Source organism: Oryzias latipes, chromosome 8 (genome assembly GCF_053564925.1).
Source record: "Oryzias latipes strain Hd-rR chromosome 8, Olatipes_Hd-rR_3.1".
In the NCBI taxonomy this organism is placed as follows: domain Eukaryota; kingdom Metazoa; phylum Chordata; class Actinopteri; order Beloniformes; family Adrianichthyidae; genus Oryzias; species Oryzias latipes.
Window position 1 is genome coordinate 16117998 of NC_136244.1, and position 27943 is coordinate 16145940.

The 27943-nt window shown below is 38.6% G+C and overlaps 1 protein-coding gene across 1 annotated transcript; it reads left to right on the forward strand.

Annotated features, from left to right (window-relative positions):
- On the forward strand, nucleotides 1-25980 carry mosmoa (modulator of smoothened a). The gene is made up of 5 exons (XM_078951589.1): nucleotides 1-117; nucleotides 221-395; nucleotides 875-1055; nucleotides 15809-16021; nucleotides 23163-25980. The coding sequence occupies exons 3-5, from the start codon at nucleotides 950-952 to the stop codon at nucleotides 23345-23347; spliced, it is 504 nt and encodes a 167-aa protein (XP_078807715.1). The 5' UTR covers nucleotides 1-117; nucleotides 221-395; nucleotides 875-949; the 3' UTR covers nucleotides 23348-25980.
- Nucleotides 25981-27943: the final 1963 nt, after the last annotated feature.

Sequence of the window (27943 nt, forward strand, 5' to 3'; positions counted from 1 at the left end):
AGTATCGCGAGAAGACAGTGTTTCCGCCCCCCTCCCCTGAACGTGAACATATTGGGCTCTGTGTGTGTTTGAGGCGGCTTGGGGGTGTTCGCCTGATGTCATTTGGCAGAAAGAAAGGTGAGCTAACTGTGGGCGCACAAGTGGAAAGCATCCCAACAACGAAACTGTTTTGTTGTCCGGCGGGAGCCTCTGAGTTCTCAGTCTGTTTCTTAACACGCAGCATCAAAGGGAAAAGCCACAGCCTCTCTCTCTGCGGTCCGACCGAAGCAGGGGAAGAGGAGCGAAGAAGAGGAGCTGCTGGCTAACGGACTAAAAAAGTACCAGATGCTATTTCGGCGGAGGAGAACCAGCCCGAGTAAACAAGACAGCGTGATGGGTTCTCGTTTTCCTGATGGGTAACCGTAAACCTTCACCTAAAAATTGGATTTTGTGAAGTCACCCGTAATTGAGTTGCTTTATTATTTTTGGAAGTCTTTTGGCGTGACATTGTGCCTGAAATGCTCGAGCAGTTGAGGTCTCGGTCGTCGAGCAGCCGTTGGGCCGCAGCTCGGCACACGGAGCCCGAATCTGGGAAATAGCTAGCTAGCTGTCTGCTAGCCGCAGCCGTACCCGATGCTGCAGCGGCGGCGGCGGCTGCTTAGCGGATCCGAGAGGCACCACAAGCAGTTCACGGCCTGAGCACCAAGTCAGCTTCTGTTCTGCCGCACCGGACTGCAACAGGGATGTGATGCTTTTGTGTGACGCCGGAGGCTCGCGCTTACTCGACGCGAATGGGCTAGCTTTGCTCCAAAATGGACAGAATCGCAAGAGCAGGATCCTCTTGTTAAGGGGGGCGAGGTTAGACTGATAACACAGCCCACCCTGAATCTTTCAGCATCCCGTGGTCGCACTTGGATAACGACCACCGCTCTTCCACGTCTTTCCTCGGGGTTTAGCGGCTGGAAGAGGGATGGATAAACTCACGATCATTTCAGGATGCCTCTTCCTGGCTGCGGATATTTTTGCAATAGCCAGCATTGCAAACCCAGACTGGATCAACACTGGTGAATCAGCAGGTAAACAGAAGGTGTTATGCTTTCCCTGCTTTTTGTAGCATCTCTTGAAAGAAAAAATAAACAGCAAAGGTTTTCTGCTTAGCATCCTACTGTAGTTTATCTTTTATGTATCTTATGTTAGCTGGTTCAAAACTCTCAGCGAACACATCCTGATAATTGTTCATCACTTTTCCTACAGTGTTCATTAAAAAAAATTAAATAAACAACCAAATCTAACATTATCATAATATACATCCACCTTCACATCCAGGGTGCTTTATTTTGAAGGGAGACAGTTTTGCTAATCACTGTAAACATTTTCAAATATCTTAATGAATTCATTTGTTATTTATTTAGTTGATGCAGAAATTTATATATAAATAAACATATCGATTAACTGCTATGAGGACATTTAAGACTATTTGTTTTTCTTGAAAAAACAATGGAATTAATTATTATTTTCCCCTTTTAAACAGTCAAAGTCCACTCACAAACAACCTTTAAATATGCCACTAAAAGTACAGTAATAACATGTTGGTTCCCATGACTTGACATTTAAAATGACCTCAGTGTGATCTGTCTGACCAAAGAACCTGTGCAGGTGTGTATGTGTTGCATCTATAGTGCTTTGTGTAGGCAGGTGTTGTTGCGGCTCTATATTACTTGTCTCACTCCTGAAAACACTTTAATGCTATTGACATCTGCTACTCTTTGTTCTCTTTGCACAATAACAGCTTAGTAACTGGGTCGGGGAGGGTTCATCCTCCTCTACAACACATTCAGACTGTATTAGCTCATCGGAACAAGTAATCTTTGCTAAAGCAAATAATAGGACACAGATGAGATGCTCTGGACATCTGGCAGTTTTATTCATGCAAAACGGGACTTCGGGTCCAGCTCTTGGGATTGTCACTTTTGTACCCAAAATGTACCGAAAGTGGAAGCTTGTGGTATTCTTAAAGCTGCACAGTTGTGGTTTGTGCACACCTTGTAATTGGAGTGAAATTTGTTCAGCGGGCAGTTTCTACTTCTGCGTCACTCCTCTCACTTTCCCTCACAGACCGTGGCCTCTAGAGTCATTTATTTCTGCCCTGTTTTTTGGTGGTTTTGTCAGATGCGTGGACGGGAAGTCGCAGAGATTCGACACTTTCACTTCCTCTCATTTCTTGTCATTATTTTCAGATGGTGCACCCGCTGTCTGTTTGAAGGCAACCCTACTTCCCTGTCATTTCTTTGGTCGTATATCCTGTTTAATAGGGGTGTAACGATATGCTAAAATCTCAATTTGGTTTTGATTCAGCATTTCATAGGGCTCGGTTCGGTACATTTTGGTTCGGTACTGCTGTTTAACAAATCGGCCTGACATGAAGTGCTATTTTAAGAACTATTATTCTATTGTTATTTATTGTGTGTGTGTTTTGCTGCGGGACACCTGAAGTTCTCCCTTGGGAGATTAATAACGTTTTTATTTATCAATCAATCTATCGATCTATCATCTCTGGCCCCGCGTCTGCATTAGCCATGTGTTGACATGCTTACTGTCCGTCATCTAATAGCGTCTCGGAGGAAACTCACGGCTAACATTACTTCCGCCTCAGCGCAAAGTTAATACAGTGGAGACCTGGGGGTTACCCCCGCCTATAGCCACTAAGACTCATGGGAAGTGTGAAATCTTGTGTGTTGAATTCTTCACCATCACTGAGAGAGCTATGAAGAGACGTGAGTTTCATGTTGTTACGCTGTTCGTGTGTGTTCATAATAAATGGGTTTCAGTGCAATCTATTTCTTTGTCTAGTTTCTCTCTGAGACTGTTAGAGGGCGAGCGGAGTATGGGGCAAGGACAGTCAACGCAGCTAGTTAACTGGCAGCTCGGCTCTCGTTTCCTGCTACGAGTGACAAAGCAGCTGGATCGTTACAATGCACGTGCGGGGAAAAATAGACAAAACGTACCAAAACGGTACAGAAGTGAACCGAGCGGAAACTGCCACACAGAAACAGTTCGGTTCAACTACGTGGATTGTTACACCCGTACTGTTTAAAGGAAGCGGCTCAGGATAGCTCAGTTGGCTGCATGTAGGACTAGTGCATGGGAATCCAGGGTTCATTTCCCAGAGGAGTGTGATGAGCTTCATCCAGTGGGGGTCTTTGGGAAAGACCCTTTGCGCTAATGCCTAGACTAGCCACCAGGCCCCCCTGGTCAGGTCCCCACCCTGGATAAAGTACAGGATTGTGTCTGGAAGGGCATCTGGCATAAAAATCTCTGCCAAACCACCTGTGGGAATCAGTGAAAGCTGATTTGCTGTGCCGAGCCTCTGAAGGCACAGCATATCCCAAAATGTGATTATAATATTTAATTATTTGTTATATTCTCTATAAGTTCTTGAATTTAGCCAATATTCAAGCAAAGTAAAATCAGAAATTGAACCTAGTGGTAAAGGGTAGGCCCTTCATATCCAAGATTGTGGTCTCCAATCTATAGTCCGACCATACCAAAAAACTCGATGCCCTCCTTGACGACACCAATCTTAAATAGCTGGATTGAAAGGGTTAACCTGCTAATTGGTTTCCTGTGACTGCGGCTCACCACTCCCCCAAAGGACGAGTCAAATGCAGAGAACACATTTCACACACTTCAATGTGTGACAACAAATGGGACTTTTAACTTTAATGGTTAAATGTGTGTGTGTGTGTGTGTGTGTGTGTGTGGGGTGCATCTGCTGCTTTGTTGAAAGACTGAAAGTGTAATGTAAAGAAGTGTGGTTGTCATCTGTCAAATTGTTTACATTTGTGGTGAGTGAAGTAGAAATCAGACTCTGCAGATGCCGGAGGGCAACACACCATACCCAAGAACCAGATGGGTGTTAGTGGATTGTACCGTCAGCCGTTTTCACATTTTTCTAACCATAATACAGTTAGTTGTGTTGTGTCTGAAGTAAAATCTATTTTATGTTTTAAAATCTATTCTGCAGGCTTTGATATTTCCCAGAGGCAGGTGAGATGTAGGGCTGCTTATCTTCTAGAACAGCTAGTTCGACTCTCTCACCTGCAAACACGGTCATTGCTGCTGGGAGACGTCCACACTGTTCAAGTGCTGGTTACAAACTGAAAAATCTGAACTCCGTCTGCAGCTGAAAGGTGACTAAGAGTTTATGGCTTCAACTTGGAGTTGCAAATTTGCTTTTCAATATGTTGTTTTTGTTCAAAAAGAAACACGATTGTCGTACATCCATCAATAAACAGACTGTCTTTGGAGAAGCTTACTGTCATGTTTTTTGACAGTTTTATTTTTTAATATCTGTTTTTTAACTTCTACATACTAATCTGCTAAGTCTTGTGACATCTCTGTTGTAGCGGTTGTGCTTTATCGGTTTGGTAAATTTCTGAGTTACTCATACTTTCACTTTTGGCTGGATAAATGGGAGTGACATAGACTGTCCTTACAGTACAAATACAGTTCTATTTTTAACTACATTTATTCTGCAATTAGTCATAAAAAATACCTATTAATTTCTAAGAAAGAAGGAGACAGGTAAATCTGATTTTTAGTTTTGTCTTAAAGAACTCATTTGATGACTGTCTGGTTTAGAATCTCAGCGTGACTTTGTCATGTTTCCTTTGTTAAAAGATTTCTATTACCTTTTATCTTATGATTTCTGGTGAAATAATGAGGAATTGGCTAAAATGCAGACCGGTTCAAAACATGACTCTAAAGAGGAAACTAGTTTTATTACAGTTAATAATTGTTGATTTTTGTGGCTTTATTTAATTTATATTGTAGCAAATCTCTTTGAAGTCCCACTCAGGTTAACTTTTTGATCTCGTGTAAAAATTTTCCTAGTGGTCTTGGTTTTAGGGCAAAAAAACCCAAACAACTTATTTTGTAGGACATAGTTTCTGCAGAGCGGTAGAAGTTCATCAGAAATTCACCTCTGAGTTTTGGGCGGGACTGTTGGTGCAGAGTAAGCCTGCCCTGACTTCCCATCATCCCTTTGTCTACATGCTCTCCCGCTAGCTTACAGCCCCTCAAATCCCCAACCTAACATTTTGGGTGCAAAAAAAGAATTGGCAATCAATATTGGAGCTATCCATTCGTACAGTTTTGAACCAGATACCAGCTCAGATGAGGAAAACAAAGGTGTCCATGGATCTGAAACCCATCTTTTTGAAAGTCCACCCATCTGAAGGAGGGTATAGTTGATTTTGAATTTTTTTTTTTAATATTTACCTTCACTGAAATTGTTATTTTGGCATCTGTTATTCTGTTATTGTTACTGTTATTGTTATTTTGGCATCAAACGTTATCATTAAGAAATTTGTTTCTGTTTTAGACAAAGATCCTGATCCAATTCTTTCATCATTGAAAATTGCAATATCAATCAATAACTGTATTTATAGAGCAGCTTTCATCAACATGCTGTAGAAAACAACGTCCTTGACAAAAAAGACGTATATAACTTTTTAAACACAAGTTAAAATAATAAGACACAATAGATTAAGAGGAACAGCAATAATAGTCAAACATAAAATGGAAGGAAACGCTGTGGCTAATTCTTTCTGGAGGCATTGCATAGATTTAAAGAGACAGGGTAAAATGTACAAAAGAGAAACCATAAAAGTCATAATATACATAAAAGCCAAATAAATAAATAAATTGGTTAAATGAGTTATTTAAAATATACACCCTTTAACCCTTTTACTACCTAGCCAAGAAAAACACTAAGTTTTTTTCTGCTGCTTATTGTGTCTGGAAAGAAATACACACAATCAATGTTTTTAATAATATGTTTTCTAAATGTGCTTTACTGTACTTTAATCAGGCAGGAGAGCTACCAGGATAAACTGCAAATTGCAGACTTATTTGAAATGAAATGAATCTCTGTATTTGATGGAGATGGTGTGGTTAATCATTTCAGGTTGATGGAAGATTTCAGACAGAAAGTAAGTGCATTTGATCACTTCTGTCCTTTCAACCTACCTTTTTTGTACTCATTTTCACATCATTCTTTCAGAATAAAATATAGCTATTAGCAGAAGTGTTTGCTTTTTTTTGTGAGAGTAGAGGACCTTCAACTCCAAAGTGCTATTGAGTGTTGACTGCAAAAAACCCACCTCAGTGGCAGGAAACATTTGCAATGTTCACCACTTGAAGTATTTTTAGAAAGACACACAAAAGCCTCCTTTATTGCAAAATATATAAAAAAAGAAAATAGAAATCAGCAAATAATTACATGAAATTAGAGCATTAGAGCAACATTTGGGATTGATTGCAGCGCATAACTGTTGCTCAGAAACTGCTATTGCAGCTGAATCTAACATTAGCCTAAAGTAGATGAAATGGGACGCTGTTAAATTGTGTGGGGTTTTTTTTAAGTGTCCTTTTCCAAAGCACAAGGGCACACAGTGTCATTACTTCAGAGCAACTGAAACCAGGCCAGCCATCATCATCAAGTCACAAGGCTGCTGTGCTAACACTTCAGTTCTGCTGTGTATTTAAGCATCTTGAATGTGCAAGGACACGGAGCACTTTGCAACTTTAGAAATGTGAAAATATAATTTCAAGCATAAAAAAAATAGCCTGGCATGTTAGAAGTAAAAGCCAAACCTTTCATCTAAACACAAACTCTTTAGTCATTGCTTGCAATGTTCCAAAATGGTAAATCTGCAACTATATTTATCTTGTTCTGCAGGTGAAGGAACTCTGCTGTAAATGATTTTTTTTTCCTGGAAAGTCCAGAAAGTTTTCGAAAACGCATAATATCAGTCTGAAATGTTAGACAGACTCTGTTTTGAACAATCTCATAGCCTCAAATGGCTTCAGCTTAATAAAAAAGTATGCTGAGGTGTTGATGTAATGGCGTTCCTCCTCTGCGGATGTTTTTATCTGAGGTGAGCTTTTCCATATTAACTGTAAGTGCCTGTAAGTGCATGTGATTATCTTAAGTGGAGCTGGGAATGGAAAAGCATCCGGATTTTCTATGTCCTGTAGTGTATGGCCTTTGTCCATCTCCTTGAATATGAATCACCTTCCTTTGCTGCCTGATGATCGGGGCTAAAAGTCAAGAAAATTGATTCGTCTAAGATTCTGTGATCTTCAGATGGATGATAGCATTTTGGAGTCTCTTTTTTTCTTTCACAGACCGCTAAGCAAAAGTAACAGAGGGGGCAAAATTGAGACCAAGTTTGAATCAAAATGTGAAGAATCTCCGTGGTGAGGGCTGAAAGGCTTTGGGTTGGCTCTTGTGTGATGAAGTCCAGACCACTGTTTTAATATGAAAAGAATATAAATGTTAAGTACGCTCTGCATCGCAAAGCAAACAAGCAAGCATTCTCTGAGGTCTGATTTACTGATTAAAAAAAGCTCCAAAAATAATAGTGTTAATGATTTCTGTAATGACGTTAGAGCCATTTATAGCTATAATACCCCCCTGCCAGCTTCTATTGATGGGCAGCTCTGCTGATATAATCCGGCTATGGTAGAAGCAATATAAAAAGCTTTTCAATTGTATGCAAGGGAATGGTTTTAAAATTGGTAAAGTTGAATGTGATAAAACTGCAATCATAAGTCCCTCTGAGATGTTTGATTCAGCTCAGACACTGGCTGGTAACAAGTCTTGCGGTGTGGATTGTAGTTCTGTCGAACAGCTTTGTTTGCAAGTATGGAGCTTTTACCCTACTCACTTTTTCTTTTACTGGATTTTTTTTAGCAATGGCACACCACCTGACAGCTTGCAACCTGTTCTGTTAGTTCCTGTCATTAAGAATTAAAGCTGTAGAATTAACAACACTGAAACTATAGACCCATTAAATTAGCTAATGTAATATATAAAGGTAGTGGTCCACAACCCGCGGGGCCGGTCTGTGGGACAGTTGGTACCGGGCCCCAGGGGAAAAAACATGACCTACGGTACATGTTTTCTGTTTTGTTTATAATGTAAAAATCCGAGGTCCAGCTGTTTACTTGCATGAATATTTTATTTAAACTCAGCCAAAAATGCCTCATACGTTGCTCCAGTTCAGGTCTTGGGGTATGTGCACGCGGCAGACGCCACGTTGCTGCTGTGACGTTGTCAATGTGGGACTTTGTAGTTCTTCACAGAACAGGCTGATTACATGGGACGATAAATTGTGTAATAAGGTATGTCAACATGTATTATGGTATTTAGGGCTGCACGATATTAGGAAAACTTGCGATATGCGATATAAATGATCAATATGGCGATAACGATATAATTTGCGGTATATAAACCAATAGAAAAATAACCAAAAACATAATTCCCATTTCATTGCAACAGTTTAAAAATTATACTCCAAATGACCCTCATCGACATAGGTGACAATCGTCTAACATAATAGGCGTCCATCTGATTGGTCAAAACATAAAGGGATTTATTTGATGCGTTAAATGCTTCAAGCTGCCATAAGATTGTTTTAACACATTTTGGGTTTATGATTTATTGCGATATTCACCGTCTTTCGCGATATGCATATTGCAGAGCTGGACATTGCGATAACGATAAATTTGCGGTATATTGTGCAGGCCTAATGGTATTAATAAGAAGTTTCTGGTCAGTATTTTTTGGATTGGTCATAAGTGTTCCTACTGTGAGCATTCTGGACCTGATGTTTTGTTTTGGTTTTGCTTGATTGCTCAAGATTGGGGGAAAAAGAAAAATACCCCTTGGTTGTGTAAAAGTAAAGATTGGAAATCTGTTTTAGTAGGAAAATTTCATAAAGCCAGTTGTAATTTTGTCTTTTACTAGGCCACAATGTCATGAGTTTAAGTGAAAATACCTGGAAAGTTTCTTTATGCAGAAAAGAGCCAGTGAGGAAACAGAAGAGCCTTTGACTTCAAAGAAAGACAAAAGCTGTATTTAACAGACAAAAACCAGTTTTTACTCAATATGTGGATTTATTGCTACAGATGTTCCCAAACACCAAAATAATGATGCCAAATATTCAGCATCTTTATATAATGCTATAAAGATCCTGATATTAAAGTTGCTCAAACGATGTATTCAGAATATTATATTATTTTATATTTACATACCTTTGTCCTGAAAGCAATGTTGGATCAGTAGAATAAGGTTTATGACCTGCATTGAGGTCTCCTTGGCATTTGACTGTATCAGCTATAAAAACATTTCTTTAAGTAAAGAGAAAATGGGATCCTTCATTTTTTTTTATCAGACTTCTGTATTATTGGTACTCTAAGCACTCTATTATGGTTAAATGGGGGCATTTGTGAGGTGGAGTTTGTTACTGTCCCCTTTTCTCTTGGATTTAAACTCACGGCGTTCCAGTCACAGGGCGGACACTCTTCCACAAGGCCACTGAGCTGGTGGTGTCTTTGGTTATTTCTGATCCTGTCTTGTGAAGTTCTTGCTTAATGTACCACGTAGTGCTACTTGGATCATATCATACCAATAATTGACCAAAATATGACATAAATATGTGGCCAAAAAGAATTTCCCAAGCTAACATGCTTAAGCAGAAACTTTCTATGTTCTACTGAGAGCATTATACTCCTGTCTTGAAATGTAAATGTTCTGTAGTGGATTGGGTAAAAACATTAATGAATTTTAGAGTTGTTACTGCTGGTTTTCATTAAGTGAACCCATTTGATAGGAGTTTAGTTGTGGTTTAGGACAACGCACACACTGTCTGCCACCCACAGGAGGTGTTTCAGACATTTCCCACCAGGAAAAGGGTTTGGGACAGACCCACCACTCACCAGACAGATTATATCTTGAGGCTGGCAGGGAACGCCTCTGCGTTTTTCCTCAAAAGACCTTAAGGGTAAGCCTGGGATTCTCCTTTTTAGCTGGCAGACCCATTATTTGGTCCAGTATATGTTTTGGAAAATGAAAAGATTGGCTGTTACTTCACAAAAACTGTGTTTTGTAAATCATGTTGATGATTAAATTGTTAATCCTGTCAGGATGGGACTTGGAAATTCTTTGTGCACAAAGCCTAGTAGGAAGGACAGTGTGGTCTTAAAAATGTGCAGTTTTTCTGCAACCATAGTAACTTATGAAATCACCAAAATTCCCCTGCAGTTATAAAGCAAACAAACAAGGGATACTGGGAAGAACAACAAGTTGACTCGGGTTCATTTTGAAACTTTTTTGTAAACTAGATTAAAAGTTGAGACCAGGGAAAAAAAAGAACTTAAAAATCATATCAGCTACTCGAAATGGAATATCAAAGTAATGCTTGTTTTTGGGGTTTTTTTGTAACCCGAAGGTTGCTATCATTAAAGTCTCACTACGATCATCTTTGGAGCTATTTTAAAAATGTTCCCAGCGGTCGTTTAATTATGATCATGCCATTGTCAGTCAAAATAAAAAAGCCTGTGATGTTTTCTAGGACGTAGTTTTCTGCAGAGTGGGAGTAGTTCATTTAAAATCACCTCTTCGTTGTGGGCGGGACTGTTGACACGGAGTTAGCCCACCCCTTTCCATCGTCCATTTGTTTACACAATCTCCCACTAGCTTACAGCCCCTCCAAACCCCCAACCTAACATTAGCGGTGCAACAAAAATGCAGAGGAATATTTGAGCTGTTCAGCCGTACAGTTTTGAACCAGATGCTGGCTCAAATGAGGAAAGCGAAGGCATACTTGGATCTATTTGACTACGAGTAGAGGCATCAAAATGGAGCAAAGCACTAAGCTTGTGGTTTGCAGTAGTAGCTTCTATGACACATCTACAAGCTTTTTCCAATGGCTTTTTTGCAGCTGCTCCTGCTTCACAATGATTTGAATAAAGAAATATCCTGAATTGCCATTTTAAGCTAAATTTTCTTCATATCTCTCCTCTATCAGAATAATTCCACAAGAACATATTCAAAACATCACAAACATGATTTTCATTGGAGTAGGTCTTTAATGTAATTTTAATCCAGTTTGATCCCTCTGATTTTAAAGTGTTTTTGTGTTAATCTACCTGTGCTTGAGATCTTTGCTAATCCTCTTTGAGTGGAGAGTTGAACGTTGATTAGAGTTTAATTCTGGTTTTGTCTCATTTGTCTTTTAGTTCTTCTTTTGTACATGCACATAGGCTGTTCCCATCTGTGTTGCAGTGCCCCTGCAGTAACAGTAAGCCCTGTACAAGCCTCCAGGTACAGAATAATCGGCTATTGGCTGCTTCGACTTACCTACTTGCCGCCCACTACGGTTCAGAGGCCATTTTGACTCATCCCCCCCTGAGCTTCCAAACATCAGCACCCCCTGTGCTTCACTAATGACAGCATCATCATGCTGCAGTGGAGCAGACACGGTGCTCATTTCCTCTCATTTGGGCTGAGACATGGTGGGAACAGTGTTTTGATCATAGTGAGTGCATAGATGCTTGCAGGGTAATAGGGGATGGTGGAGGTGTGGAAAAACAGGGAATAGTACCTCGATATGGAGAAATTGGCCTATTATTTTTGATAAACAAAGGACAGAAGAACCACGCCAGTGTTGTGTTCAAATCAGATGTGTGTGTTTATCCTTGTTTAGAGCAGGCAACAGGCAAGCTAACATTATGTTAAAATTAATGAAATATTTGGATTGAGCTCATTTTGGGCAGGATTCATGAATATCTGTTTTTATTTATTACCCACAATTCCTTGTGACTTTCAACTTCATTTGAAAGGCCTGAATGAAAGAAACATAGTTGACTTTTTTCACATTACTTCCCCCAATTTGCAAGGTGCTTCCTGTTGCATTCTACTTTGCTTGTCATCATCATATGGCTTCTGTAAAAAGAATACTTTTTGTTGGCCTAATTTAGAAATGGCTGTAGTTGGCACACAGGAATCTACATAAAAACTGGGTTGAACTTCCACCGGTAAGAACATTTACTACAGAATGAATCACATGATTTATATTGTTAATTTGACGATAATTCTTTTATTAACGCCTTGTTAAATTCTTATTCTTTTTGTTGGTGCGTCTAGAGGTCATTTAAAGGTGTCTGCAATAGAAATATGTACCATATTATTGCACCTAAACCAGACCAGACTATAAAAACCTTAGGTAAATATATTTTCCCTATGTTCTCAGTGAAAACACAATATGTTTTATATTTTTTTCTTACGGAAGCTTTTCAACATTTTAGTTGAAAGAAAAGCACCTAAGCGACAAATCACTTGTTGCTTTGCTTTGTCTCCTTCGTGCATTTGCCCACTTTGAATGTTGTGAAGGATTCAGACATGCAGATGAATCAGATTTACCCCGAGTCGCATTAATGTTTGTCCTTTTCAAGGCATTCAAACTTGTTATGTAAAATCTGCATCAGGAAGGAGAAGTAAAATAATTCTTGTTGCTGATTAAATACAGGCTTTTATACCATTTATAGATTTTCAAAAGTGTTCTTCTCTTTTTTTATACTGATGCTGATCTGTTCATCGTCAAACTGATTTTTTTTTTTGTATTACTAATCCCGTAAAAAGCTTTTGACCCTGCCATTAGTTGCTGCATTTTTTTACTGCTGTGGCATTTTAGGACAAAAATAGTTCAGTTTAACTTTGTATCTGTAAGAATAAGTTGTAGGAAAGGTAAAATGTGGGGTCAGCTGTGTTATTTAACACCCTTAGCAGCTATGAATCTGAGAAAATAACTAGCATAGAATCAATGTTGCTGCTTTAGTTACCAAATTGAAAAGAACTCAATGTTACTAACCTATTTTTATGTTATTGCAAAAACATAATCATGAAATGCTCAAAATGTAGAAATATTTTTCTTTCCAGGCAGTTTTTGTTTTTTCTTTTTCACTCACCTATTTTATTTTTTCAGGTTTTATGCACCAAATAAGTGTGTGTGTCCCCCCCCCCCCCCACACACACACACAACTTGAATTTAATCTTGGAGTAGATGGGCTGTGGGGTGGTCGATATAAGAAAGTATTGAGAGCAAACAACTAGATATGTTTGGAAGCGTGAAATGGCTAGCTCTGTTATTTTCTTAAAGGATTTTATCACTAAGGCACTAGCCTTGAGTTCCATATAGTTAAAATGGTTTTGTATATAATTATTTTCACTAAAATCCTCCTTCCAGTCAACTTTTGTCCCCTTATCACCTCCAGCTTTAACTTTGACTCAGGCTTAGTTCTGCTTTATTGCTTAGTTCTGCCAGAGTAAAGTAAGACCTATGACTAGCTAAACATTTTTATTAGTAAAATTACATGATTTATGCATACAGTACAATTAAAACATCCATTTACGTATTTTATTCTTATTTTCTGCAGTTTTAAACATAGCAATAATATGTTTTGTAAATGTTCTAAAGTGTTAAATGCGGATTTTTGCTTCAAATGCAAACTTTTTCTAATACAATCCTAGAAAAACAGAAATGGTTGTTTGTGTTGTTGCTCTGTTTACCTGTGTCCATCTACCATAGCGTGCCTCTCTGCAGTATAACCGGAATGCCACAGTGTGCCAGTAAAACAACAGGAGGCCCAGGGATTCAGAAGGAAATGGTTGTAAACTGCAGCTATCAAACCATTCCCAATCTTCCCAGCACCACAGCCCGTGTTTGTGCTCCTCAGCCAGCTCCGTTTTTGCTTCTGTTGAGACTGAACTCTGTAAGGCCGAGGCGGATTTCAGGAAAAGACCGAGTTGAACACGCTGAGTTTTTGTGGTGCTAGTTTTCTCATGAGCCGTGACCTTCACTTTTTCACAATTTTTGCATAAGCAATAAGAAATGCACTGGCAGCGCTGGCTCAAAGGCAGATGAGATGGTAAAACTTAGCTTCAACTTCCTCCTTTTCCCTGTTGGAGAAGACCGTGTCTCTGTCTGCATCTTTAGGTTTAGGAGTTTTGCCAAATTCATGCCTGCAGGTTGACAGACTCCCCAAAGCGTTCCTCTCAGCTCACCAGCATTGTTTGTGTGTGTTTGCTGGTTACTGTAAAAACAGAGTGAGTGTTGCAATGGGGGCAGGATTTCCTTTGGAAGGCCTGCACAGCATTCCACTTGCAGAGAGCCAAATAACACCTCTGTCGTTCAGGCTTTGTTCTTTTGTTAGCTCCTGTTGTTTTGGCATTTTAGTCATTGTAAGCAAAGGTTGTGACTAGCAAGTAATAAAATGTGTGGATGTAGAAGGCAGAAACGGGATCTTCTAAAACTTTTGTTTTTGCCTCATGCACTTTCAGACTTTTGCACGTTTTAAAATTCTTCTCTAGATTTATCTTTTACTCATAAAATACAAAATAAAGGAAAAAATTTGGATACATTCAATAATTGTTTTGCAGGTTCAAAAGTCAAATGTTGGTTTTTAAGATTTATTGTGAAAGTTTGAAATCTTTTCTTCTTTGGAGCCACACTAGTATGAATCCCTTCACCCCTATCCATTTTCAGTAGCTTTCGGGGTTTGATAAACTGCAAGAAAATAAGAAAAAGTCAAGAAAATTGTTTAAAATCATGAGTTAAATGTTTTAAATAAAGAAACATTTATAACATTTAAATAAAAAATGTTGTGTGGAGACTTTTTTTTCATACTTTTGGCTACATTTTCCAGCTTCACTGGAATATGTGTATATTTAATGTGTATTTTGGAACACTATATTATGTTGTATAACATGACCCACACTTTTTATCAGAATTTTTAGTTGTAGTCTTTTTTTGAGTTACATTTGACTTTACATTCATGAAAAATACATCATATTCAGTCAACTGCTGAGTGTCAAAAGCAGTCGAGATTTTTTGCAGGAGTTGATTTAAAGCTGTCGTGGAATCACCACCACACATGTGGCGGGAATCAATTTCATGGATGGAGTATTGACGGAAAACCAACCCCGCTAAAGGCTGTGCTATTTGCTTTTTGTGTGGCAGATGGTGCAGAAATGTGCACTGCCATGATGAGCGCAAAGCTTTCTAAATATAACGTTTCTATTCGGGAGATTTTGTCATCAGTGCGTCAAGTTTCATTTTATAACTTGCAGACAAAAAGGAATAAATGTTTATAAATCATAAAGTTGATATTAATAGTTTTAAAATATTCTGTTTTTCAGTTCATCATTTAGTTGTTCCATGGTGAGATTATCGTATTAGGTCTTACTACTCCATTCTCAATTGCAGATATTTATTTATTAAGGAAAGTCCAACGGATTTGTTTTCAGTTTATTCATTTTATTGCTTATTCTTCAAGTGAAAACTGCCTTCTTAACCATGTTTTTATATGCACAAACGAAGTAACCAATAATCATGCCTTTCTGTAGTTTTTCTGCCTTAAAAACTCACATAAAGCCATCTAAGTTCACTTCAGTGAACCTTCTTACTCGACATCTTGATTTTTAATTGCCCACTTCCTGCTCCTTCATTCTGTTGGGAGTCTTCCTTTTACTTTCAGAGACTTGTAATGAGCAAAGAGCTCAGCACACAGCAGTGTGATGGTGTTGTGCTTATTCGGGTAGAAAATCCCTCGATGGGCACTAATTGAAAAGAAAGCAGCATTGGTAATGGGAACAGGTCTCCACACCTTGGTAATGGTTTGTTGCATGAATCAGGTTGTCTCCTTGGCATAATTATTTAAGATGCATCGTAAAGTGGTGCCATTTTATTATGCGTAAACCTGCATTGTCCATGACATTTTAACAGACAAAAAATCCAATTTTCACCAACTTGTATAGATTGGCTCTTCTTACACTTAAGATGACAATTTAGTCAGATGAAAAAAAAAAAGTGCCAGCAGATTAATTAAAAGCTAAACACTGCCACACCCACAAAAACTCCATCAGGTTTCATATTGTCTATTCAAATGAAGATCTAAGGCGGTTGATATCCTCTCTTTGTAGGTGCACTCACAGTTGGGCTAGTCCGGCAGTGCCAGACCATCCACGGGCGAGACCGAACTTGCATCCCGCCCCGACTGCCCCCCGAGTGGGTCACCACACTTTTCTTCATCATCATGGGCATCATATCTCTCACAGTCACCTGTGGACTGCTAGTTGCATCACACTGGCGTAGGGAAGCGACCAAATATGCCCGCTGGATCGCTTTTACTGGAAGTAAGTGAACCAAAGAATGATATTGATACTCATTTCAATCACTGTATTCACCACAATTTGAACTTCTTCTCACTTCCCTCTATCTGAATGCACCCAGCACTTCATTACCGCTTAGAGTAGTTCACATCAATGCACAGTGGCATTCTCAATGAAAGGGTTGACAAAAGCCCCACAGCGTCCAAATCACATGACACATTTTAAAGGGCATTTCTGCCCATGTAAAGATCCCCTGAATGTCCATTTCCACTGGTTTTTAAAGTAGTGGCTTCAAACTATATACCAGATGTGGCTTTACTTGTTATGTTTTTGTTTTAGCTACAGGATTTATGATAACTCGTTTATTATTTTTCACACATTTACCCATATATCTTAGACCCGATGCGCATTTGTTTTCAGGAAGTGGCTGAATGCTAATAGCTGTGCAAGCAAAACGAGCAGAATCACCCGTCATCCTACTGGGTGGACTAGTCATCACATCAGCCAATAAATAAATAGTTAGTTGCTGGTGCAAATTTAATGCCGATTTTATGGGATGAGGAAGTCGAGAGGGGTAGCGATTTAAAAAAAAAAAAAAAAAAAAAAAATGTAAGCACGATTTTTAAGAGAAAACGTTCAGATGAGCAGAGCCAAGCAGGTGCAGCTATGACACAAGATAAGACTTCATGGTGGAGATGGTTCGTCAGCTTTGTGGTGGGGAGGAGACGGGTGTTCCCCAGAGCAGGAGGTCTGATCCCAGCTCTGTGCCCGTTGTCACAGATGCTGATGAGAACTGGAACATAGTCGGACATAAACACAAATGCTGCCTTCAGGGGGGTGAAACCAGAAAGGACACAGCTTGTTAGGCCTGTGATGCTTGTGTGTGCAGCTGGATATAAGAAACGTTTTGGAATGGAACACAAAAAAACACACTTGAAACATTCCCAGTATTTTACATTAAAAGCTATGCCTAGTTTTGTTGTTTGACACAATTTGACTTTGCTTGTGATGTTCAGCTAAAAAAAATAGTATTTTCGGGCGGGCCATTGGAAGTTAGTCTCAGTGTTTTATTTTAAAAGTCATTTCAGGAATACCAGAACTTAAACATCTTAGACATTTGGCTACACTTCATTGTAAAAAGTTGCATTTAACTCTTGTTTGCCAAATCTCTATCTTTTTTTTAAGATAAAGTAAACCTATTCTAATAAAAAAGATTTATCAATCACAGATGGGATTTTTACAATAAAAATATTCCATCCTCCCTAGATTTTTGTGTGATATTTCAGGTCAGGTGTGTTAATCCTGGATGGCAAAATGACAAAAATATAACTGTAAAGTTCCACAGGTGAGCTTGTGGTGCAAAAAAAACAAAAAAAGATGGCAAACATGGAAAGGTAAACAGATTACAAGAGTTAAATGTAAAGGTAAACTCAAAATAGACAATAATGGCCAGGACTCCTAAGGGTTTAAGCAGAATAGAATAGATTGTGGTCGCTTTAGGAGAAGCTGATATGTAAAATTGGTAGAAATGTTAGTCTTTTAAATACACATCACCCAAAAATATTTGTATCCATAAACAGCAAAGTTTTTATTTTTAGAAAGATTTTAACGGTGCATTTATGATTTTCTCTGTACTGTTTCACATACAAGAATGAAGATATATTTTTATGCACGCTTGAGTATTGTTGTTTGTATGGTATGTTCGTGGGCGGCAAATGGACCACAGCAACTAAGTAGTCTTTTATCTTCTTTTCTTTTCACAGCTCTGAGAAGTTTCTCTTTTTGTGTTGTTTATGCTTTTCCTGTGCTTTAATAGTAAGGTCATCTATAGATGTGCTTTTAGAAATTCCGATAATTTCTTGTGCTTAGGGTCTGGTCTGCTTTTCTCAAAGCTGTGTGGGTTGTTGAAATTTGATTGGCCAGTCGCTTGTGGGGAAACGAGTGCGCTGAGCGCTCATACAGACGCAACAGTAGCTTGTGAATGCACAATGCATTGTGTTTTTTTGGTTGAAAACTGCCTCTATTTCTTTATTTCGCTGCAGTGAGAGAAAGAAGTGGCTTTTCTGGACACTTTCTATGTTCTAGATAAATCCTCATTTTTCTGAATCTCCGATTTTCTATTCTAATATTCTCTTTTCTGTTTTCTGCTCTCAGTCCAGTAAGCACTAAAGTCTATCTTGAGCTAAATTGGAAGCTATTGAGTCGCCATGTAATGACCACACTTAAAGGCAAAAGGAAGAAAAAAAAAGATGTTGCCATGACAACAGTGAACTGTTGTCACTCCTGTAAAGCCTCAACATCCAATTTCTTTCTAAATTTAACTCATACAAAATGTATTTTTGTATTATTTTATCATTTAGAGCTCAGTGATTATTATCATTATACATGAAAAAAAAAGAACTTTGTCCTCTCCCATCCTCCCTGTTAGAAACACACTGATAAATGCTCAGTGGTTTGAAACAGTTTACTTTAATTGAAACGATGTTAATTCTGAGCTCTTGCATTGTTCAGGCAGACGCTCACAGGAAATCTTAAGCTGAAGAACATGAAATTTAGGCTCAATCATTCCAGCTTTTCAGAAGATTCCTGTTATGCACTTCCCCCCCCCCTTATGTCATTACAACAGACTGATGGTCATCTCCACTGGTTGAACTTGATCATTTTTTTGTTGACAAAAAGTTGTAAAAGGGAACATCTGTTTTTTTTAAATTGAACAGTACAAGCACCTGAAGTAGGATTCTCATTTTGCAATTTGGATGCGTCTTTAAGACTTCCTCTCCCGAAGGAGGATGAGCTTTGATGTTGCTGATTTGTGGGCGTGTCGGTCGTCATCCGTTCGCCACCAACAGGATTAAAAGGAAAAAGAACAGTGCAAATGATGAGTAAAGACGGCGAGTAATTTCGTCTGAAGTCACAAGCTCGGGGTGTTGGAAAGTAATTATGACAGAAATGGAACAGGGACAGAGCTGTACAGAGAAGTTGGTTTCAGAAAGACGGTCTGGCGGTCAGCGGTCAACGGTCAGCTTCTGAATGGGCAGACTTTTATGACAGGCACTATGTCTGAATGTTCTGACAAATATCAGTAAAGTCATTAAGAGACTAGTTTTACAACCAAACTAATACATTTCAACACTTTGTCAATTGCTGCACAAAATGTGGTTGTAAAAAAATATTTTATTGTGATTAAAAAGTCAATGTTTTGCCAGTGTTGGCCTTCTTAAGTTGGCTCTACAGTTGACGAACAGCAGAATGAATGTAATGAAATGTAATTTGGTTAAAAATTCACAAAAGAAGAAAATCTGTGATTAAATATAATTGAATGACATGCACATTCATTAAAAACATTCCTCATCCACTGATTAGATGATGCTGAAAGCATGTGCAGTGGTTCTGCCCTTTACTGAACATGTCAGTTATACCTTCTCACCTGGATTTAGAATTTTGATCAGAAATTTATCTTTGGGGGCTGCATAGTGGGGCAGTGGTTAGCTCTCTCGCCCTCACAGTGAGAAGGCCCTGGCTCAAGTCCTAGCTTGGACCCCTCTGTGTGGAGTTTGCATGTTCTCCCACAGTCCAAAAGACAGCTTCTTACTGGTTACTCTGAAGCAGAGATTACCAACCTTTTTGAGGATGAGGGCTATTTTAATGGGTCTGAGTAGTGCAATGGGCCACACAGGGCTGCAAAATTCCAAGAAAACCACAAACTAGTATAGTAATAGTAATGATAATAATAATTAGCAGTGGTTATTCTAACACTATGGATTGATTGTTCACATATCAATAGTAATTATTTTCCACAATTCTACAGAAATTACAAAAAACGTGGATTAATATGAAACATTTATTTCAGTTTATCGTCTCAAACATTTGAAAGTCAGCATTGACACTAGTTGCATTGGTAAAAAAAATCACTTTAAAAACTTTTAAGCAAAGGAAATCATAAATCTTCTTGTCAGAACACATATTTGAGTTTTTTTAACACTTAATGAATGCAAATGTAACATTTTGTGCAATATTTTCAGCTTAATACTGTTGGATTTATCAAAAGTCTCTGTGATTTTTCTGCTAATTTACCATGTAGATGGGAGGACTGCATAGAGACCTAACTGACTTTCTTGTTTATAAGCAAAAAATGATGCTGCTTTAAACGAAGCTTTGGTTGTATTCTAAAGTGCCTTTAGTGTAGGTCACATATTATTCCTTTTTTCTTTTTTGTCCTGCTTTTTTATAGGAATATACCTATAAAAAATTGTATTTACCCTCTAATGTAAAGTTTTATTTGTCTGATCTTTGTTCATTGTATTTGCTTTCCTCTTTTTCATGATAAACAAGTTTTTTAATTACAAAACAGAAAATACATATGAGAAGATGCAATACATTCTTTTAGAAAGCTATAAAATCCTTCTTTTTTCTTCTTTTTTGATCCCTAATTACAAACACCTTATCACTCATTTAATCTGCATTATTGTATTTAAAGAATTCTAATGGTTCCATTTGTGCTGCTTTAAAGACAGCAAATATATATATATAAGAAAAGTGACATCTTAATGGATAGAAAATGGTGAAAAGCTCTTTGATATGTCATTCAGTCTTTTGTCATGACATGAGACTTTGTCATTGAGCCTGCATTGCCATTGATCTGTAATTCTAAAGTCAGATTCTTTTCAATGCTTTTTTACGTCATCGTTTGTTACATAAGTGACCTCAGCTACAATGTCCCCAAAGGAAAAGAAAGAACATTCGTCAAGTGGATTAATTAGCTACGAGCTCTTGTGAAAAATTAAAAATACTTTATTTCTAATTTGGGACTTTTACATTTTAAGATTTGTGATATAATTGTAGACGTCTCAATATGATGTCAGTATAACTCCTGGCACCAAATTTAGCATTCCACACAACTAAATTGAATCAAATTGTCTAATGAAATAAAATTATTTGGTATTTAAATCAAAACAAATGTATGGCATCACACATTAAAAAGTTTTCAAAAAAAGAAAGTCAAACAACAAGGGAACTTACGAATTTAAGTTTGAGGGTTTAGCTTAAAATATATTTAAAGAAATATATTTGCATTTGTTTAATTGCTTTTTTGTTTTTTTAACTTAAACATCGACTGAAAACGCACTTTTCTGTTACTGAAAGATGTCATTTCAAAAATTATATTTTTTTAATCTTATACTTTAATCACAGCAAGACAATTGTATTTTAATTTAGAATTTTGATTTATCTATTTAGATCCAAGTTTCAAACTAAGCAGATTAGACTCGAACTTTCACCTTCCATATATATGATTTGGTGAATCTTTGGTTGATCGACACAATCTAGTCCTCTTTGAAGAACAATGGGAGAGGATAGACATCAATGGGATAAACACATGGACACATAACGGCGGCAGCAGGAAGCTGCTGTTCTAAAGTCTGCTGCTTTATGCTTGTTAGAATGACTTTTTTGTTTCTTTGACTCTGCAGACCTTGAGCATTTCTCCTTTTTTAGAGCCTTTTTGAAATCTGAATGTTTGAAGGCCTTGAACAGGGGTTTGCTAACAAACCTTTTGTTGGACTCATTTTGTTTTGACCGTAGAAAATATTAGACTCCTATCAGCTGGAGGTTAAAATGCAGTAATTTTCACTTGCAAATTATGTGTACAGTACACACATTTTGGGTGACTGTCAAAACATAGTTTAGAAAAGCTGTAGAAAATGACTGGTTTTTCATTGTAGAAAGGTTATAGTTTATATTTATAAATGTATCCATTCAAGTGGAAATGTGGTACAGAGAATCATTATTGGTAGAAAAAGATTAACCACATAAATATTCCAATGTTTGTATCCTGCTGCTGCAGAGGAAACAATTTAGCATTCCAATGTTTAGCAAAATAATCAATTTTCTGGTCGAATTTTGCTCTTGAGCTGCACGTCTTTAGACGGTTTCAGCGTGTCAGAGACGGATCAATCTTTTCCAGCCTTTACATGACCACTTCAATGAAAAATTCATAAAAAATGTGATCGTTTATGTCTTAAAAATAAGTTTGGGACCTGATTCACTCCCAGTTTAGACAGCTGGGACCCTGGCGGGAGAAATCAGAGGTGCTTATGCAGCTTTCCTTTACAGATTTAGGTTTATTCTTTAGATTCTGTGCATGCCTCTGTAGACGTGGGCATGCGATGTGTCATTAGAAGCCTCTTCTGTACAAAATGGACAGAAAAAGTGCCAGCTAATTAATCATGCACACATTACATAACAAATTCCCCATGGCATTCACTTTACTTTATGTTCAAGTAAAAGTGCAAAAAATCTTAGTCATCTGTGTCTCCATTAAAATATGTTTTTACTGGTTTAATGAAGATTTAAAGGTCAGCAGTGGACTTGTGTATTGACCTGTGACACGTCAGGAGGTCAATAGGTGACCTCCAAGCCGTTTAAACAGCCCTTCTGCAACTTTTACTTCAACTTAAAGAAGTTTGGTGGTCTTTCTCAAACTCATTCAAATGTGCTTCATTTTTCTTCATTGGAGGGAATAAAAAGGCTAAAAGAATGTGGAGGAACAAAACAAAAAAGGAAAAATCTGTATGCACGCATCCATCTCACAAACTTCACCCTTACTTACCCTGATGTGCAGTTTAAGTGTTCACTATGACCCGTCGCATCATGCCTGTAGAAAAAACGTGCACGAATATTTTCACTCTACGGGCTCACAGAGCGGTCTACGACCTTGATATTTTATAGAGGCCATCTGTGTGTCCTGTACAGGTTTGCCCATTTTTTGCTTGCAGACAGCCGTATTCAGCAGCACGGCCAGTTTTGACTACAGCATGACTTTTATGGCCAAGAATCTTTAGAAATATATTAGTTTCTTAAGGTTTATTGTGAATTTTCCTAAACTCTAAGAGCTTATTGGATGCTTTTAGGATGCACGGGATCGAAAGATTATTTTAAAAAAACGAAACGGGAAACTAAATTAACAAGACTGTGTGATGCAATGAAACTAAGGCGAAACAAATAAATGCAAAACATCCTCCCAAACCTGACACATCCAAGTTCATTTGTGGGGCGCAGAACAAATGTAAAGTATAAGTAAAGTATAAACAGACGAACATATCAAATTTAAGGGGGGGACCTGCTGTGTCAGATGATTGACATCTTCTCCCTCCCTCTCTGTCTGCAGTGATCCTGTTCTGTATGGCGGCGCTCATCTTCCCCATAGGCTTCTATATCAACGAGGTGGGAGGCCAGCCGTACAAGCTGCCCAACAACACGGTAGTCGGCTCCTCGTATGTGCTCTTTGTCCTCTCCATCTTCTTCACCATAGTGGGACTGCTGTTTGCAGGCAAAGTTTGCCTCCCAGGCTGAGGACTCCACTACGCTCCCCTCTGGACTGCTCCCAGGGGGTGTTGAGAATACGATGGGATTGACTCGAACACAGTGACTGAAAATAAAAAAACACCAAAACTCTCGCCGGAATCCCAAAACGGGGAGGCCTCCGCTTATGTGTCAAGGGACCGCAGCACCACGGAGAACGGGGCGACTAAAGGATGCAAAATGGACAAATGAGCAAAGTGCGACTGGACAGGGACCTGACGGATGCAGAGGTGTGAAAGAGTGCAGCCTCTCAGCCACAGCCCCCTTTCTGTTATCGCTCCATTCGGAAAAGGGTGCTTCATGTGCTGCTGTCATGGCAACCGCCGCCACTGTGTTGGCGCACATTTCTTGAGGACCACTACAGCCACTCAGCGATTGGATTCCCTGCTGCCACCCCCCAGCACACATCTGCTCCATCACGACCGCTCCTATTGCTATTTTTGGCTTCTCCTTGCTATTTTCAGCCGTCTCTGTTGTACAACTGTTTTTTTTTCTTCTTCTTTCTGTTCTCTTCCATCCTACACCACCTTGCCTCTGAAAAGTGTTACCGTTGCTGACTGAGCGGGAATCGCAAGGCGTCCGAAAGCTTGTCAGGGGAGCACGGTGCCTCGCCATATTGCACGGCCTCAGGTGTGCAGTTAGGAAGAGCAGCTGCGTTTGCAGCTGTTTCGCACAGCTCTGGATGAGAGGTAGATACAGCTGTGCTTCCTCTTAGTCTCATCCAGGTTTAGGAACAGGTGGTAGACTGGGGGGGGGGGGGGGGGGGGGGGTTGACCTCTCCACAGAACAGCAGGTCACCCGTTAAGGTGAATGCTACCCGGTCAAAGTCTACGAATGGTGTTATTTATATGGATAGCAGCAAGTATTAGTGTAGGCAGCTGAGCTAAACCCTTCTTACTGATACACGTCCCTCAGCAGTATCTAGAGGACTGTGAATTTAAGGAATACTCATCTGAACATAAACACATCTTGTTCGTGTAACTTTGTTGAGTAAAGCCATGCACCGTGGCCTTCCCAAATGCATTTCTCTAGTTGTACATTCATTGCTGGGGAGACGAGAGGACAAAAATGGCTGACAGTATTCCTGAAGATACGGATGATATGAAAACATGTGAATGCTGAAAATCAGTGGTATTCTTCTTTAACGTATGGAAAAAGAGAGGCAGGAGCTTTTTTTTTCTCTCTCTCTCTCCTTTTTCTTAAATGTTTATTTTGTGTAAGAGTGAAGGCAGTGGGACTGCAGGTCAGGTCCATGCATGGGGCTGTGCCTCAGAGTGCTGCTTCTGGAGCTCTGTGAATTCTGAAAGCACACAAACTCACACCGACTCTTCCTGCACTATTTTTTATATTGATCATATTTAAGCTATACTTCTGTCTTTGGCTGTCATTTTTCTCCGAATCCCTTTAATGGAACGATCCATCAACTATTTTTTTTATTACGTTTCACAGTTGGAGTCAGCTTTCAGAATATGTACCACAAACGATTAATGTCAGACAGACAGCTCTTTGTTCAGGCTTAGAGCAGAGTCATACTGTGGAAAATCAGGAAACTTTACAAAAGAAATAATGCATGTGGGACAGGCATGTTCAAGGTTTTCCATCTGCAAATGCCAAAAAAAAGCAACTTTAGCTGCTTACTGCTTGCATCTTCTCCTGCTTATTCATCTTGATGAAACTTTTCTGAATTCACTCGTCTGATTTGGCCTTCCTGTTTCGCTTTTTATCGATTTTTATTCATCATTTCTTCTGATAGCTTCTCTCTTAATCTGTTTCCATCTGTCTGTTCTCTACCTTCATTAACCTCCTATTTGCTCCTCCTCCTCCCCTCTTGTCTGTCATAGCATCATCTTCAGCATGTTATTTTTAAAATCCCAAACCACCAACATTTCTGTTTTTAATTCATCACCTCTTTAAGTGATTAAACTTACCATTTTTCCCTCTTTTTTGCCTTCAGCATTAATCAGACGTCTTCCATTTCAGAAATGCCATTAATCCTTAGAAATACCAATGTGGCGGCACTAATAGATTCTTCATAGTTACAAGAAAATCCCCAGATTAATATTTTACCTACATGTAACAAAAAATTCAATTACACTTGAAGCTGAAATCAAAGAAGAGATGCAGATTGATCTCCACATTCTCAGATTTACACACATTAGCGACTGACTGTTGGAAAGTGTGCGTTTGTGTGTCGACAGAGTCACAATCTCCTCATTTGCAAAGTCTTAGGTTTTTGTTTTTCTGTTCTCCTGCTCGGCTTCTCTTGCCCCGTCCTTACGATGTAAACTGCTGAACTTTACGCTCTGCCTCGTTTGGTTTGGTATCGTGCCATGGCCTGACTTTGTTTGATAATGTACAGTCACAAAAGGCAGGAGTTCTGTATTAGGAAGCACTGTGCATTCAACAGTATAGGTAACAGACATAGAAGCACCACAAATGTATAAAGAATAACTTCTTACCTCATTGTTTTTTTTTGTTTCTGCTATTATTTTCTAATGGTGGCAACATGTGTGCCCTCTAATTTGGTTTCTTGCCTTGATCGGACGTCCACACATAAAGCCTATGATCATAGGAAATTATTTATCACTGAATAAAAAGAGAAAAATGGGTTTGTGTGTGACTGACACAGCTTGAATGTTGTTTTATTTTAAGATACGTCCTGCAGGTTTGAATCTTTTCCCACTTCACAAGATTAAAAACAAGTTCCTGGTGGAGAGATTCACACTCTGAGCAGGTGAAGATTTTAAATTGGGGATCTTAAAATCAGCCTTTAGCTTTGCTTCAACTAAATCAATTATAGTAAACTTGATAATCAGAAAACAACTTATATATTTTAAAGCTTTTGAAAGGGTGTCCTACTTTTTTGGGGGTCTAAATTGTGCATTTTAAAATATTTTCCATATAGATCCAAAAAAAAGTGATTTCTCCTTTATTGATCCTCCCAAAAACATTTTAAATTTGCTTCCTTTTTGATCAATTGCATCCGATCTAATCACGTCTTTTCCTTAAACTGTTCAAAACAAGAATCAAGAATTTTCACGGCTTGCACAAATGATCCTTTTTACACCCTTTCTTCCACTTAAATGTGATGTGAGAGCATTTGGGCCAGAACCCCACCTCCATCAGCCTGCAGGAAACTCACAGCTTCAGTCCTTTAGAAGATGAATCGGTTCAGCGTGTCCCACTGTGCTTCAAGAAAACTGGAAATTACTGAACAAAAAAAGGAAATATTTCCCAGTGACAGCCATGCAAAGGCTTTTTAACACACACAGCCTGTTATTTCTTTTCTAATCGTGGTAACTCTACCACATTTAGCAGTTTTCTTTTTTTTTTTTTTAAACTTGATGGAGCCAAATGCTGCTTTTTGCTTCTGGAGTTGTTCAACACTTCAGTAGAAATCCATGGCTGTTTCTCATGCCATCTGTTCTTGCCACACTTTGAATCTGTGCTTAAATCCCTGAAGGACTCTTTCAAGTGAGGCTGCCATACGTGGCTTTCAGACGATTACCAAACTGTAAGAGTTTAAATTCAATTATTGTTCTGCCTGTGATCCTGCGCATGCGAGGCATCAGGACTGAAGATTGACAGGAACTGTTCCGCGTTTCTGTATGCTGACATTTGCTAATGAGGACCAAATACAACGTTGAGCTGACTCCGAAGTAGCCGACTGATTTCAGAATAAGAACCTTGATTGAATGGAGCAGTCAGTGGTGTGGATGTGGATCTTTTTTTTTTTTAAACTATTTTTATTTAATACTATTTTTAGTTGAACATCCAATAATAGTAGGATCTCTAAATCAGAGGGACTTTTTGAACCAAGTCAAAAAAAGAGGTAATAGATTATAACATTAAAAAGCATAAAGACAGCACCACTAGTCTTAAAAAACAGACTTTATTCAAGCGTAATTTTACTGACACGCTCCATTCTGTCAAAACCAAAATGATGTCAATCATGTTTTCCAGCTTTTATTCTTTATTATCCCACGGGGGTTCAGTTTGACAACAAAAAAAGGCGTGAACAAAGTCATTTAAGACCTTTTGCCGACATGATTTATGGTGGAGAACAGAGAAGTCGTGATCCCAGATGAACGCTTTCCAGTCCAGATGGAGCTTTGATTATCTAATTAACCCCCCAGCCTCCTAAATAATGAAATACATCTCTTTAATTGTAGATTTCAATGAAATTGTAGATTTGTTCAGTGCAGTCAGGAATCTGTATTCCATAAAAAAACAATATGTTTTTTTGTATATTACTAATTAAATGAGCCATCTAAATAGACAGAACTTTCATACATTACCTTGAAAAGAGTTTGAAGGAGCAGGTTTAGCTTTTTTTTCCTGACTGCACTGAACAAGCAGTTGGCGTTGTGTTCTAGTGACAGATAGTTGCAATACGGTTGATGCAATTATGGTTCTGTGTCCTCATGTGAAAATATTCACTTTAGCCCAGAGTGTGGCGTGTTTAATGGGATGTTGGGAAGGAATGAGTTTTTCCATCCTGCTGACTATGAGCTTTAAATTGAGTTTTATAGCACAACATAAAGATTTTTTTTTCTGTTCATTTTTAGGTGCCAAAACAAATAAACA